Source organism: Camelus dromedarius, chromosome 24, assembly GCF_036321535.1.
Source record: "Camelus dromedarius isolate mCamDro1 chromosome 24, mCamDro1.pat, whole genome shotgun sequence".
Lineage (NCBI taxonomy): Eukaryota > Metazoa > Chordata > Mammalia > Artiodactyla > Camelidae > Camelus > Camelus dromedarius.
The window spans coordinates 15,423,989-15,438,741 of record NC_087459.1 but is presented as its reverse complement, the minus strand read 5'-3'; the positions used below and the strand labels follow the sequence as shown (position 1 = coordinate 15,438,741).

Genomic DNA, 14,753 nt, shown 5'->3' with positions numbered 1-14,753 from the left:
GGAGCTGCGTCTCGCAGGGGCGGGCCAGCGAGTCGAGGCTGACTTCCGGGTCACGGCGGAGCGGGCTCTCACGTGGAGGCGGGGAAGTTTGGCCTACGGGTGAGTGCAGAGGGCGCGACGCCGCCGGGGCGGCGAGGGGGCTGGACACTGGGCGTGGGGACTTGCGCGCGAGCCACGGGACCGGAGGGCGACCTACACTTCCAGGTCCACATCCCTCCGGTAGCCGGCGTGCACTCGTCCAGGCCTGAGACCGCCGCCTCCAGGAAGTTCCCCCGCCTTGGAGCTGGGCCTGAAACCCTCCGTGTGCGGTTGTGCGGAAGATTTTGCGCGGCCGAAACTTTGAGGGAGCAGCAATCTCGCCTCCTGGCTCCCTTGCTTCCTGCAGTGGAAGTAGGGTGTTGGTGCCATTATGCAGGAGCACAGGCTCCGAAGTTCTGCGGTGTGATTTCGAATCTTTGTTTTGCCCCTTGCTGACTTTGGGACCCAGGGCAAGAAAATTAAAGTCCTGTGGGCTCAGTTTGCACGTCTGTGTAATGGGTTATTCACAGCCTTGGTAACCTAGCGAAGCTACCGCCAAGAATTTAAAAGTGCTTTTGGAGAAAGCATTTGCGTTCACAGGAGACATACTGTAAGGTTCATTTCCTCTTCCCTTCTTGAAGGAATGAATACTTTTGGGTTGCAGGGTTGAAGAGGAGGATATTCAGTGCTCAAGAGGAGGATGCTACAGTGTTCTGAACCGCAGAAATAGGGAGAGAAGGTGATTAAGTTGACAGCCTCTCCTTGGCTTCTTTGTTATTATTCCATCTCGACCATTCCTTCATCTGAGGCCCTCTTGGCACCTTTGACTCACCCTTCTCCAGGTTTGCACCTTCTCCCCCTCCTTTGCAAGCCCCTCTTCTTATGCCCACCCATTTAAATGTTAGTCTTCCCTACTGTTCTGTTTCAGGCTCATTCTATTTAAGGCTTACCATCCATATATTCCTAAATTTATGTCAGCTTTGAACCTTAGACTGATACATACATCCACCTGTCCACCGCGGCATCTCCCCTTGGCTATCTCAAGGCATCTCTTCCAACCGGCTTGTCTCCTCCAGCCCCCCAACCTCCCCACCTTCAGTTCCTTTGTCCTAGGGATTAGCACCATCATCCTGCAGCTGCCCAAGCTGGAAATATGTTCTTCAGAAAGTTTCCTGACAACTGATAGGCCCGATGAGATGACCTCTGTTACTTGGACCTCACCACTGTGCTTGCTGTGATCCTTTGTATCATCGTTAACACACCTCTTTCCCACCCACACCTGCCTGCTTCTTGATGGCAGGTGTTTTATTTTGTTCATCTCTGTATCTCTAGCATTCATTCCTTCATTCAGTGAATATTTATTGAGCACCTGCTATGTGTTGAGTGCAGAGCTAGGCCCCAGGAATACAGTAGAAAACAAGACAGGAGTAAATGAGAGGATGTTCTGTTGATCCTCTAGGTCCTCCTGGGGTGAGTTATGAGTGAACTTGAACTATACTTCAGGCCTGGCCTGGCTTGTTGAAGGAGCTAAGAGCAAGGTAGATCCAGTGTGGACCCTCTGGGCTTTGAGGCTGAGGAAAGCTGCAGGACGAAGCTCTTGTCCTTTCCCCCCTCTGTCCAAACCTGTGAGTGGACATTGGTTTCTGGATTCCCTGAGTGGCTGCGTGTCATCTAGTTTTAAGGATCAGGAACTGGGCTGGTGACGAGTGAGAGATGTGGTCCAGCCAGAAGCTGATGTATACTTGAGGGCCCAGCCCCTTTTCATAGGTGCCTCCTTGACATGCCCCCGCCTCTCTACCCACCTCCAAAAGCCTGGGCATTCTGGGTTGCTTTGTATCATTTCCAATCATTAAATGTTGGCGATTAATTTGAAAATTTAAAAACAGTGAAACATGCCTTTAGGCTGGATGTGGCCGCCTACGCCACCCCCCTGCCCTGCCAGCCTGTGCTGTGGTCTGATTCAGTCCCTCTTTTATAGATGGGGAAACTGGGGCCTGGAGAAGCCAGCACCATGTGGCAAGAGTATGTGAGTCCCCATTTGAACCCAGGTGTTCTCAGCCCTTGCTGGGGCTCCTCACCGTGCCTCGCTGCTGCTCTCCTGTCTAGCCACATGAGAAGGTAGTTAGGAGAGTAAATCATCTTGGGTGCAGGCCAAGGGAATTAATTTCCAGACACAAGGCAGAGGAGCTGCTTAGAATGAACCAAGGTAATGGGTTAACTGTGGCACATTTCCTGCCTCTGGTGGGACTCAGCAAGAAGAGCTGTCTCAAGATTTCTGTCCCCTTCATCCTATAGAAGGTGAGCCCCCGAGGGCAGGGTGAGGCCTCGGTGGCTGGCACGGGGTAGGCAGTGGTACATTTCTGTTGAATCGCTGACTAGGCTTTAGAGGTTTAAGGAAGAAGGTTAGGAAAGGGAATCAACAGTGTCCCAGGCACTTCCCATAGATTATCGTTTATTCTTTCCAACAGCCTTTTGGGGGAAGGGAGTGTTCTCTCCCCCCAGTTTCAGATGGGAAAGTTAAGACCCAGGGAGAGTAGGTGATTAGCTTAAGGTGAGAGAGCAGCTTGGCTTTGAACCTGGGGCTGCCAGAATTTAAAGTCCATTCTAGTTCCTCGATCCTATTCCTGCTTTGCTCCCCAGGGATCATGCCCATGTTCCCAGCCCCTAGTGTTTTTGACCATCCACTGGAAGAAACGTGACTCTTAGCAATATCGAGTTGAAATGTACTCAGGGTGTAGGGTAACTTGGACTTTTTTTTTTTTTTAAGGAATGATCACTAAGACCCAGAAAGGAGACCTGGGCCTTGGGCTCCCAGAGAAAAAGAAGAAGAAGAAAAGGAAGGCAGTCAAAGAACCAGAGACTCAATACTCAGCTTTAAACAGTGACACTTATTCTGCTGAGGTTTGTCCCACAAGAGTCACATCACCCTCGAAGAATGTGGTCCAAGGGCCGGCACCCGAAATGCCTTTAGTAAAGAAAAAGAAGAAAAAAAAGAAGGGTCACAGCACTGGCTGCGGAGAGCCCCTAGAACCTGAGACCACATCACGGGCTGGACAGACTGAAATGTCGCCCAGCCCCGGGAAGCAGGTGCTTGGTCCATCCGAGCTCAGTGGGGAGAAGAAAAAAGGAAAGAGGAAGTCCTTGTCCCCTGGCTTGAGGGTGAAGACCTCCCCAGAACCCAGGCAAGGTGACGAGGTGACCAGAGTTGGCAAGAAGCTCAAAAAACAAAAGAAGGAGAAAAAGGGTCAGGAAACCACAGCCATCTCAGCCAGGGACCCTTGGTGCTGTGAGGCTGGGGATGCTCCCTACACTTGCTCAGTAGTGAAGGATGGTGAGGAGCAGGCAGCCTCGGGGCAGAAACGGAAGCAGGGGAGCTCCAAGGAACACAGCATGAAGATGAAGAAGAAAAAGAAAATCCATCAAGAGGGAGATACCCCCCTGGGACACCCCAAGCTCTCCATGTCTGTGGAGAGCAGCTCTAGGAAAAGAAGTAAAAAGAAGCCAATCAAAGTCGAGGCTCCAGAATACATCCCTCTAGGAGATGGCCCCAGGACCCCTGCAAAGAAGAAAATGAAGTCCAAGAAAAAAGCAGAACACACAGGCATTGAGGAGTCAATTTTGAAGAGGAAGAAGAAGAAGAAGAAGAAGAAGAAGCAGGAGAGCAGAGCAGCAGCAGAACCTTGGGAGGAGGTATGCTGTCCTTCAAAAGTGGACTTTTTTTTGGGAAGAATAAGGGTGGAAGTTGGGAGTGTGTGTGTGCACACACAGGCCCTCAACCCTGATTAAACTGACTTCAGTCAGGAAGGGGATTTAATGACACATGTAACTAGAAAAGTTAAAAGCTGTCTAGCTTCAGGTATGGCTGGATCCAGGTGCTTGTGTAATAGTCTCAATAATACAGGTATCCCTTGCTATCAGAATTCTACCCAAGTCCTCTCTATGTGCGCGCAACAGCTAGATAAATTGGGATAAGTTTCTCAGGTAGATCCTTCCCTCTCTAAACTTGCCACTTGCTGTCCAAAACTCAGAAACCAAATAGTTTGAGATAGCATGGTGTCCATAGCTATCTGAGCTTACTTTCTGAGCTCTGTATACACAATTTAGGAATAGATTTGGATCGCAGGAGATGCCTGTGTGGCTTTCCCCATCTCTGGGATTTGTATTTTTCTATGCTGGTTTTAATCTTAGACAGGCTCCTCCCCACCCCAAACCCATGACAGGATGGTCCCAGCAGCTCCAGGCTTTCATCATGATCGTTAAGCCACCCGCAAAGGGAGGACAGCCCTCCAAAACGATTACAGGAAAAGTCTCAGCACTGCTCTCCCAGATCTCGACTGGGTCACACAAGCCAGAAGTCCTGATCTGAGGCCTGTGGGGAGGGGCTGAGGGTAGCAGTCCCACCTGAATCCCACTGTCTCTAACCAGGGAAGGCAGTTTCTGAGAGGAAAACCAGGGTCCTATTACCAGGAGGAAGGGAAGGGATGACAGCCTGTGAAGGCAGCAGATGTGGTCTCTGTCCTGGGTGGGGGGGGCAGAGCACAGGGACCCCACAGCCCCCCCCCCCCGTCTCCCCTGTCTGTACCACCGCCAGGGCCAGGCCGCCGCTCCTGTCCTCAGTGTGTGCCGGCCCGCCATTCCACTCCCAGCAGAGCTGGCCTTTCACGAGCACTTACTGTGTGCTCGGCACTGGGCTCGTAGTGACCCGCTTAATCCTACCTCTGATCTGACGGGGTCGCTGCTGTGGTTATCCCCACTGAACAGACAAGGAAACCGAGGCTCAAAAGAGGTCACCTGGTAAGGGACAGGACTGGGCTTCAGACCCAGTGTGGCTTCTGAACTTGGGGTTTTCTCCTTTCTCGGGAGCCCCCGTGTAAACTCGCGTAGACGCCGGTATCATTAGGGCCAGAGGAATGACTGTTTTATATTCGAACAAGCCCTGGGTTCTCCTCGCAGCTCTGCACCAACCAGGGCGACCTCAGACCGGCTGCGGGCCTGTGGTCTCAAGTAAGAGTCATGGCTGCCATGAGGGGGCGGGCCTGGCCGAGAGTCGACGGCTCTGTTAACAGCGCCAACTGAAGGATGAGCCCCTGAGCTGAGTCACAGGGTGGCGCACGCTCAGCTCGGCCACATGGGGTTGGGGAGGCGGGGGCAGCCTCCATGTTGGAGCCCGCAGGAGATGGTTCTGGTTCCTGGATTTCTCCAGCTTTGCCCTGGTCCAGGAGACTAGGTTTCACTGGTCGCTTCCTTTATTCACACACTCTCGGGGCCAGGAGGAACCCCAGAGGCTTGCAGCCCAACCCCCATCAGAATCTAAAATCCCTTCTCCCAGGAGCCCAGTGAAAGGTAGTTAGTCCCTCTGCTCAGTGTCTCCCGTGATGGGGACTCTGTTCCCCAGCACAGCCAATGGAGTCAGGACGTGCCACGCATCTTCAGGGTCCCAGCACATGATATGAGTGAACAGAGCCATCCTGGGCTCATCACATGTGACGCTGGGTGCCAGGCAGAGCACAGCTGAAGTGAGGATGCAGGACATGTGGTGGATGTCGCTGCTGAAGGACTGGGGAGAGTGGCCCACCCAAGGTCTTGCTGTCCGCGGGTCCCACAGGGGCTGAGGCCACTGAGAGAGTGTGGTCTGTGTGAGCGTGGTCAGGGCAGGCCTGGCAAGGACTGCGGGGGAGCTGAGACCTATAAAGGCTGGGCCATCTGTGCAGAGGGAGTGGCAGGTGCAAAGGCCCTGGGGGGGCAAAGAGGCTGGGGCAGCAGAGCCAGATTGTCATGTAAACAAGATGGGAGCCCCTAAAGGTTTTGGGGGAATGGGGTGATGTGATGCTCTTGAGTTTGTTATATTAATACTTTTTAGTTGAGATATGATTGACACAGAACATCAGGTAAGTTGAAGGTGGACCCGAGGTGCTGTGTGGGATCGAGCTGCGTGGGGGGTGGGGAAGCAGGAGTCAGGCAGCAGAGAAGGCGCCGGCCAGGACGTGGGGGTGCAGGGGGAGTAGGAAGGAGAGAACGGGGGAAGTTTGGGTTTGCTGCAGGGCCCCCACCTCTGCCTTCTCTGGCCCCTGCCAGCCCGCCTCCCGGCATCGGTGGGGACCTTAGCCTCTCTCCTCTTGCTGATTTGATGTTACCCTGGGAAGTGAGGTGACATCTGGCAGGAAGGGTTGTGCTCCAGGCCTGGGTTAGTGTTGGCCCTGACCCTGAGCTGTAGGGGTGACCTCGTGGTAGCCACTTCGCTTCTCTGAGCCCTAGTATCTTCATCTGTCAAATGAGTCAGTGCCATGGTCGAGGGGAGAGTCGGGGAGAACTGTGGGGGAGAACTGTGGAAGAGAAGGGCTGTCAGGGGTTCTGTGGGTGGTGGGGGTTGGGGTAGGGCTGCGGTCTCCCGTCTTCTCTGGGCTCCCGTGATCGCACCCGGCTGGGATGCTGAGCCAGAGGCCGTGGTCCACTTGACTCACTCTGCCCTCTCGTGCAGGAGCCCGACACAGACTTAGAGGTGGTGTTGGAAAAGAAAGGCAACATGGACGAGACACACATAGACCAGGTACGGCCCGGTCCTCACCCCTTCCCGTGTGTCTTCCTACCCCAGACTCGCTCTCGCCTCCTGCCAGGCCACGAGGTCCTGGGCCCAGAGGTGTCAGGGAGTCCAGAGGCCACCAGGCCAGCCTCTGGCACACCTCCGCTGGACAGGAGCTCATGGCCTCCCCTGCTTCATGCTGGGAGACCCCTTCGCTGCCATAGCTTTGGCTGAGGGGCCATCTGGTCATTCAGAATCCCAGGTGAGGCATTCCTCCCGGTCACCCCTGCAGGAGGAGAAGGGGACGTGTCCTGGGGAGCTGCAGTAGAGCGGGGAACACGTGCTCAGCCAGGCCCCCGCGTTACCACCCCCTGGCCTCGACTGAGGAACGTTTGGAGAAGTTGTTCTATTGTGGACAAGCTTCTGCTTCTGTTGTGCCCAGATCCTGTATGGGGGCTGGACTTTCTGGAATTAGGATATTTTTATGTTCCTGGAGCCCAAGGCCTGTCAGGACAGCATAGTAACCACATAGGTGTGGCCTTGGACTGACCTTTGGCAGTCACTAACGTCCCGACCCTCATATCGGTGGCTGTGAAGGTCACGCGAGGCCGGGTTTGGGAGGCACTCAGCAGGGGCCTACCTGAGACCTGTGCTTAGTAAGTGGCAGCTGTTAACCTGCCTGCGTCCTCACGCTGTGTCAGCAAGTGATTGCTGGAGAGAAGCAGCAGGGTGTGACATGGAGACAGCCCCTGTGTCGTGGCCCTGCTCCTCCAGGAGAGAAAGAGAAACAGAGCGAGTGCTTACAAGTGAGCCGAGTGTGAGGAGGGAGCCCTACAAGGTGCCACGTTACCTCCATACCTGATGCCTTTGGGGAGTTGGGGACCCTCTCCCTGGAGGAGGGGGTGTCACAGAGGGGCCGTGAGGACCAGTAGGATGATGCTGACAGAGCCTAGTCCTGGCCTGGCACAGAGCACGCCCCCCCCCCCCCCCCCAGAAACGAGAGCTCCCCTGCAGGTCCTAGTCCTGTGGCTTGCCAGGACCAGGGCTGCAGGACCCCGCGGGGGCCATGCAGAAAGAACGGAGGTGGGGCCTCAACTCCAGGCCCAGCCCCTCCCCTCAGCTCCTTCTCCAGGTGTCCTTGGCCACTCGGGTCACAGCACAATGCCTGGCCTGTGCACATCATGCGGGCAGGGCCCACCAACCACCTCTCTGCTTCTTATGTATTTGTGCCTATTAAACACTTTAGGGTTTTCAAGAAAACTTCTAACCATTTCGGGTGACAGATTATCTCAGTGTGAGTGAAATTTTCTGTCCCACTTCTCCCTCTCTTTTTTCCGTAAGTAATTAAAGTTCACTATGGTAAAACATTGAGCGGAAGAAAGCAACCTAAGATCCTGCCCCGAATGGTGATCGCTGCACACCCTTTGTTGTTGCACTCTTCCGAACCTTCCCTTTGTAACTGCACATCTGTGTGATTGTAAAGCACTGTTCAGCCCTGCTGTATACACTGCTCCTTTAACTTCTGTCATTTAGCCGGTGAACTGTCGGCTCCAGTAAGCGTACACCCGTACGTTCCGCGCGGGCAGTGGGACCCCATGTGGGAATACGCCACCGTTCTCGCTCTCATGCCTGCAGCTGTCTCTTGGAGTTGTTTTACGTACTTTTGAACTCGATAAATGCCCACCTCGTTTGGCTGCCCGTGGCAGATTGGACAAGAGGGGGCAGGGCCACCAAAGGGACAGCTGAAGTTACACCTGAGCCCTTGGGAGGAAGGATAAGGCCCTGGAAGCTTCCGTGTTGAACAGCAGGGTCATCGGTGCGCTGACTGTGGGCTGAGCCACACTAGCTACAGCGTATGAGGTGTGCCTCCTGTGTGCCGGGGCCACCTCAGGCTCTGCGTTCTGCACGCAGCAGTTTAACATGGGGCCGGGTTCTCCCACACCAAGTAATTCTCTGACCCCAGCTGTGTGTCCTACAGTTCAGCTCAGTGTGACACTGTCAGACCCCTCAGGTGAAGGGCTCAGTTCCATCAGACTGCCCCCAACTCCCACCCCCTGCTGCAGATATCAGTCCCAAGCCAGGTTGTCATCTCTGCTTCTGATCAACCAGTTATAGATCAGAGGTTCCAAAGGCCTCCTCAGTTCAGTCAGTTTGCTAGAGCGGCTCGCAGAACTCAGAGAAACCTATTACTCACTAGTTTCGGCTTTATTATAAAAGGATCTTACTCAGGGACAGCCAGATGGAAGCGATGCACAGGGCAGGGTGTGTGAGAGGGTGCTTGGAGCTTCCATGTGCTCTCTGAGAGCTCCACCCTCCCCAAACCTCCAGTGTCACCAACCCAGAAACTCTCTGAATCCCGTCCTTGTGGGTTTTCATGGAGGTCTCGTTACCTAGACACGACTGACTAAATCCCTGGCTATTTGGTGGGAGGCTCAACCTCCAGCTGTCTCCTGTCCCCAGAGGTCAGGGGGATAGTTCTGAGTGTTCCAACCCTCCGGTCACATGGTTGGTCCTCCTGGCCTGCAGCCCCCATCTTAAAGTTGCCTCTGAAAGTCACCTCATTAACATAACAAAAGACACCGTGCTCCTCTCTGCACTTAGGGAATTCCAAAGGTTTTTGGAGCTCTGTGCTGGGACTGGGGATGATAACGTTATATTTATATATATAATATGATTCTTGTTATCAGTGTCTTATTGTAAAGCACCGTTCTCTGTCTCCTCTTTATCCTCCAGCTTACCTGATGTTTCCATCTGTTTGCAGATAAACAGAACAGTACAGAAAGATGAAGTGACTTACCAAAGGTCACACAACTAGTTAATGGCAGTGCTAGGATTCAGACTATTCAGACCACAGCCTGTGTTCTTTCTAGAAAATGATGCGGTCAGCAAGAAAGTTAACCCCAGCACCCTCTGTGCAGGCAGGGCTTCGGGCAGTGTGTTTTGGGAAAGTTGCCACCCAAAATGGCTGTTAGAAACAAAAAGAGTTCTAATGCTGAAGGTGGATAAACTTCAGTGTCTGGGAAGGTTCATTCCTAAGGAATGAAAAACAAGGATGAATGAGGCCTGCGTGCTTTAGGTCAAGGATGCTTAGAGGGTATTTTTGCAGCAGAGTAAAGCTGCTCCCACCCCACGCCCCGCCCTGTCTCTGTCCTGGGTTAGAAGCTCAGAGGAAAACGCCTGTCATTTCCCTCTTTGCTTTCCTTTCACTTGCTCAGGTGAGGCGAAAGGCCTTGCAAGAAGAGATCGATCGTGAGTCAGGCAAAACAGAAGCTTCTGACACCAAGAAGTGGACAGTAAGTGTGCTGCTGGGCTCCGGGAGTGGTGCTTCAGCCTCCCGGCCCCTCCTCTCCCTGCGGCCGGAGGGGCTCAGCACAGGGACATCATCCGGCCCGAGGTAGCCCCAGCCCACCAGCTGGCTCCCTCTGCTGCAGAGCTTGTCCTGAGCTGACTCCCTTCCTCCCAGAGAGCTGGCCGCGCGAGATAAGCAGCCTGGACGTTTGTCTCTGGCTCTGGACGGGCAGGGTGGCCTAGGCATTAGTCGCCAGGGACGCTGATGATGAGCTGTCCAGCAATGGCTGGTGCCCTCAGAAGGCTGCTGGGGCCGGGTAGGAGGCAGAGTGAGAGGGGGCTGTGGCAGGCCTCTCTCAGGCCTGGCTTCAAGGGCCAGCTGGAATGGGAGGTTTCCAAGCCAGGCGGGCCCTAGGAGATGGGGCTGGTTGGGGGTGGTGTACAGCATGGGCACCACAAGGCCAGGCTGAAGAGAGGGTCGAGGGGGGCGGTGGGCCACGGGGCCGGGGCTATAACGTGGGCACTGCTGGAGGGCGTCGATGTGGGAGAGGTTGAAGGCTGGGGTGGGAGGCCCAGCCTGCAGGCCTGAGGCCGGGGGTGGGGCGGAGGGGAGAGCAGCTTCACCGCCTAGCATAGATTGGATTTGGGAGAGAGGGCCCAGGTGATGGGAAGCCTTGCACTGTGTGAAGCCTCCACAGCATAACACAGGAAAGAGCAGTTAATTTGGACCAGAAGACCTGAGATCAGTTCCTGGCTTTCTAGTTTTCTAGTTTCCACTTTCCAGTTTGAGACTCCTGGTGAGTACCTTCCCCTCTCTGGGCTTCATTTTCCACATCAGTACAACGGGACGTGCACGCTGGCCCCATGGAGTTGGGGGTGGGCCTGGTTATGTGTTACCCCTCTGGGGTCTCCTTTCTCTCCATCCTCTTGAGCTGAGCAGAGCTGATGGGACTCCCTGATTCAGTGAGGAAGGCAGGAAACAGGGCCGGTCCTGCAGAGCACTGGCCCAGAGGCTACCCCTGCGGGGAGCCTGGGAACAGGAGGGCCATCCCTGGGCTGGAGGCTGGGATCCGTCCTCTGGGGATGCTTTAGGTGGCACTGCCTCCTGGGGCCTGGGGCCCCTTGACTGCTGAGTCACGCGGTGGGGATTCCGGACTGGCTGAGGGTCCCTCTAAGGGGTCAGCAGCCCTCCGAAGTGCTGGCTCACTGAGCAGCCAGCCCCTGGCGGTGCTCTCCTCAGGCCCAGTGTGGGGCTGTCTCAGGTGGCCTCTCATTCTAGAAACTGCAGGCCTGGGCCGCTGCCAGTATGCCTGTTATCTGGGCCACTGTGAAGCTGGAAGAATTGTCACCGGTTCACTCCAGGCAGTGGTAGTAGCGACTGGTCTTTATTCTCCCAAAGCTGACCTAGAAACAAGCAGAAAGTCCCCAGGCAGCATGGGTCAGCAGTGGGGTGCAGGGGGGGAACCACAGTTCTCCGCTTCAGCTGAGCCAAGCATCGTGCTCTGGGTGTCGGTACAGACCCTGATTTGAGCCTCACTGAGGCCCTGTCGGGGGTGTTGCACCCCCGTTTCATAGATGAGGACATTGAGGCTCAGAGAGGTTAGGTAACTTGACCAGGGCCACACACACGGGGCTTGATTCTGAGTCTTCAAAGCTGTAGTCTTCAAGGGGAGCTGGGTTTCTTGCTTCTGCCCAGACCTGGGGGGGAAGGGGTCTGCTCTTAGGCCACAGCCCTGAGAGGCTGTCTTGCATTTTTTTGAACACGGGAGATGTGTGCCCTGGGTTGTAGAGTGCCCTGGAAAGGAAGTGGAACCCCCAAGTTCCTGGGCTGGCTCAGCCTGCAACTTGTGTGACCCTTTACCTCTCGGGGCCTCCACTCCCTTCCTGCCGTAACAGCCAAGCTGCTGTGAGAAGCACCTGCCCTCCTCCACCTGGTGAGGTGACAGTCTGCCACGAACTTGGGGGAGGAGTCAGCAGACAGGCAGCCCTGGTGTGGGCCAGGCCCGAGATGGAGTTCCAGCAGGGTTAGAAGTGCCCCCGGTTAGCCGCAGACCACCGTTTCCTCGTCAGTGAGGTGGGCCCAGCGGTGCTGCTCCGAGGGCTGTGGTTGGGGTCAGGACGGTCGCTGGGCCTGCTGCTCTGGGAGGGCTTGGGCGTCTGGCCCCTCCCCGGTGCAGCTGGGGGTCGGGGAAGGGAAAGGGCTTTGGAACCCCGGAAAGTGACCACCTGTTTCCTCTCACCACAGGGAACTCAGTTTGGCCAATGGGATACTGCTGGTTTTGCAAACGAGGAACAGAAACTGAAATTTCTCAAACTCATGGGGGGCTTTAAAAATCTGTCCCCTTCATTCAGTCGCCCCCCCAGCACGACCAGAAGGCCCAACATGGCTCTGAGCAAGAAGGCGGCCGACACCCTGCAGCAGAACCTGCAGCAGGACTACGACCGGGCCCTGAGCTGGAAGGCCAGCCGCGGGGCAGGCCTCGGCTTCGCCCCTGCCCCGGGCAAGGTCTTCTACATTGACAGGAACGCGTCCAAGTCAATCAAGTTTGAAGATTAAACGCTACTGCCCTGTCCCCCAGAACAGCCACAGTTGCTTTTATTGTTGTGTTATGCAGATGAAAGCCACAGGACAGTTGTCTGGAATCGAACTCCTGCAGAGATTAAGGGCAACTATGTTGTCGCGCCTGGACAGACTGGGGTGAGGGCAGCTCAGGTTTCAGGAGCCAGGAGATCGTGTGAGGGGCTAAACCGCCTGTGTGCTGTGTGAAGCGTTCCATCCGTTCGTCCTGCGGTGTGTGTACGTAGGAATAGCTAACGTTTGTCGAGTGCTGAGTGTGTGCCAGGCACATAGTGAAGTGTCTCCCTTGCATTAATGTATTTAATCTTCATAACTATGAAACAGGTGCTATTATCATCCCCATCTTATAGATGAGGAAACCGAGGTTCAGGGAGGAAGTAATAAAGTTGCCTGGGGTCACCCAACCAGTTAAGTGCCAAGTACTTTTGTGCCCCAAGTCCTGCGCCACTATTCAGTATTCTGAATGTCCCCTCTCGAGAATGTCACCCAGAATACTCATTGGGGCTTAAAATGTCTTTTGAGAAACAAGCTTATTGCATGTCGGAATCTCAAACAGGAAGTGGGGCTGATGTAAAGGGGGGCAAGGAAGCTCGCTTTCCTTTCCCTTCTTGGAGTAGCCACAGGCACAGAGGTGTCTGCACTGCCACCTGGCAGGTGTGGCTGAGCTTCGAAGTATTTCTAAACCAGTCTTGCCTTTTGCCCTGCTTCCCTGTGCTGTGGTTGGATTTAGTCTTTTTCCTTCAGCAGGACTGTGAACGAGGCATTTTAGATAGCAGCTCATTAGCCCTTCGCGTGAACCCGTGACAGATGCGTTCCCAGGGATTTGTTTATTGGACTCTTTTCAGTCACAAGGAAGAGACTCCCAGGTGCCATCTGTGGAGGAGGTCAGGTGCCCGGAGGCAGGACACGCGGGGAAGACAGGATGTTGCCTCCTAAGCAGTGGGAACAGTGTTTCCCAGGCTTGACTGTCCAGCCAGCCTCCCAGAGCTCCAGGTTCCGTGACCTGAGCGACACGTGGCCACCACCTCCATGCACCCAGCATCGCGCTTCCCACCGTGTAAGTTCTGATTGGGCCTTTTTCACGTCACTTGGCTTGAACGGCCCCCACAGGCGTCCTGTCTCAGGCCGGCCTAGACAGCCAGGGACTCAGCCTCTCACGTGGCAGGAGGGTCTGTTGTAGGGATTGATTCAGCTCCTCATGAGGGAACATTCTTTGTCTCTCTGCTCCTCCGTCCTCAGTGCTGGCTTCATCAGGCTGGTAGAAAAATGACTAGCAATTCCAGGCATCATATCAGTACGCTAGACCATTCATTCCAGAAGAGGAAGAAAAATCTTACGGTTCAAGGAGACTTCCAGAAGCCCCTCAAGAGACCTTTTGTCATAACTCATTGCCCAGCAGTGGGTCATATACCTATTCCTGAGCCAGCCCCTGGCACGTGGAGGGAGACTCAGGGCCCAGCCAGGAAGGACTGAGGTGTGGATGCTGGCGAGGCCAGCATGGGTGCACTGTTGCCCCACGGGGCGGTGGTGAGGCAGGCCTGCCTGCGCCCTGACCACCAAGCACTGGCCTGGTCTAGAGTCCTCCACACTGGGTTAGCAGCGATCCAGGGGGCCGCCTCCCGCAGAACGTGAACTTGGCCCTCCGAGGATTCAGCCCTAAGAGACACAATGGAAGCGGCCATCTAATAATGCCTAGAAAGCGAGGCTCTGCATCTGAGTCAGCTCTTCAGGGCACCTCCGGTCGTGACGGGAATACATCTCCCGGTCTTGATCAGCACCAGAGGAACTTGCTTAGTGTAAATGGGAACCAGCCACTGCTTCTCTTGCCGTTTTTATCTTGCCGGGGGAGCACGCTACAGTCTGGTCCTGCTCAGCTCATCAGGAGGGACTGCTCAGCCTTCTCTTGGGTGATTCTAAGAGTGGCTGAGCGATTGTCCTCCAGCCTCCCCCACGGCGACAGCTCTCATTCGGGCGTGAGGGTCAGGCCTTTCTCCTCTTGCTGTTTAGGGGAAGCAGTCTCTGTGTGATGGGATGCGACTTTCTAGCTCAGTGTCACCGTTGGCTGAGGCATTCTGCTTGCTTGGGCAGGGTTATTAAAGTCTGTTCCTGAAGCAGGCTCTGCGAGAAGGTTGGGCAGCCGGGATAGCGAGACGCCAGGTGTCCTCAGCTTGGGCTCGGCCTTGTCTGGGCTGCCCTGGGGGGTGCGGACCACTGTGGCTTTGGAGGCAGGACCTGCCCTGCAGCCGCCCGCAGTCCTGAGAGTGTTCACTCTGAGCTGATGTTCACTGGGCCTCTGTCCTTTTGTAAATTAAACAACACTGGCTTGAGTCACCCCCGGCCCTCCTGCCA

General features: G+C 55.1%; 1 protein-coding gene across 3 annotated transcripts; it reads left to right on the top strand.

Annotated features, from left to right (window-relative positions):
- Positions 1 to 32: 32 nt before the first annotated feature.
- On the top strand, positions 33 to 12,808 carry KNOP1 (lysine rich nucleolar protein 1). 3 transcript variants are annotated; one of them, XM_031433117.2, is made up of 6 exons: positions 35 to 99; positions 683 to 757; positions 2,786 to 3,708; positions 6,497 to 6,565; positions 9,754 to 9,831; positions 12,072 to 12,808. In XM_031433117.2, the coding sequence occupies exons 3-6, from the start codon at positions 2,788 to 2,790 to the stop codon at positions 12,381 to 12,383; spliced, it is 1,380 nt and encodes a 459-aa protein (XP_031288977.2). In that variant the 5' UTR covers positions 35 to 99; positions 683 to 757; positions 2,786 to 2,787; the 3' UTR covers positions 12,384 to 12,808. The 3 variants fall into 3 exon arrangements, with proteins under 3 accessions (XP_031288976.2, XP_031288977.2, XP_031288978.2); XM_031433116.2 differs by lacking the exon at positions 683 to 757 and having other exon boundaries at positions 33 to 99; XM_031433118.2 differs by lacking the exons at positions 35 to 99; positions 683 to 757 and adding an exon at positions 513 to 628.
- Positions 12,809 to 14,753: the final 1,945 nt, after the last annotated feature.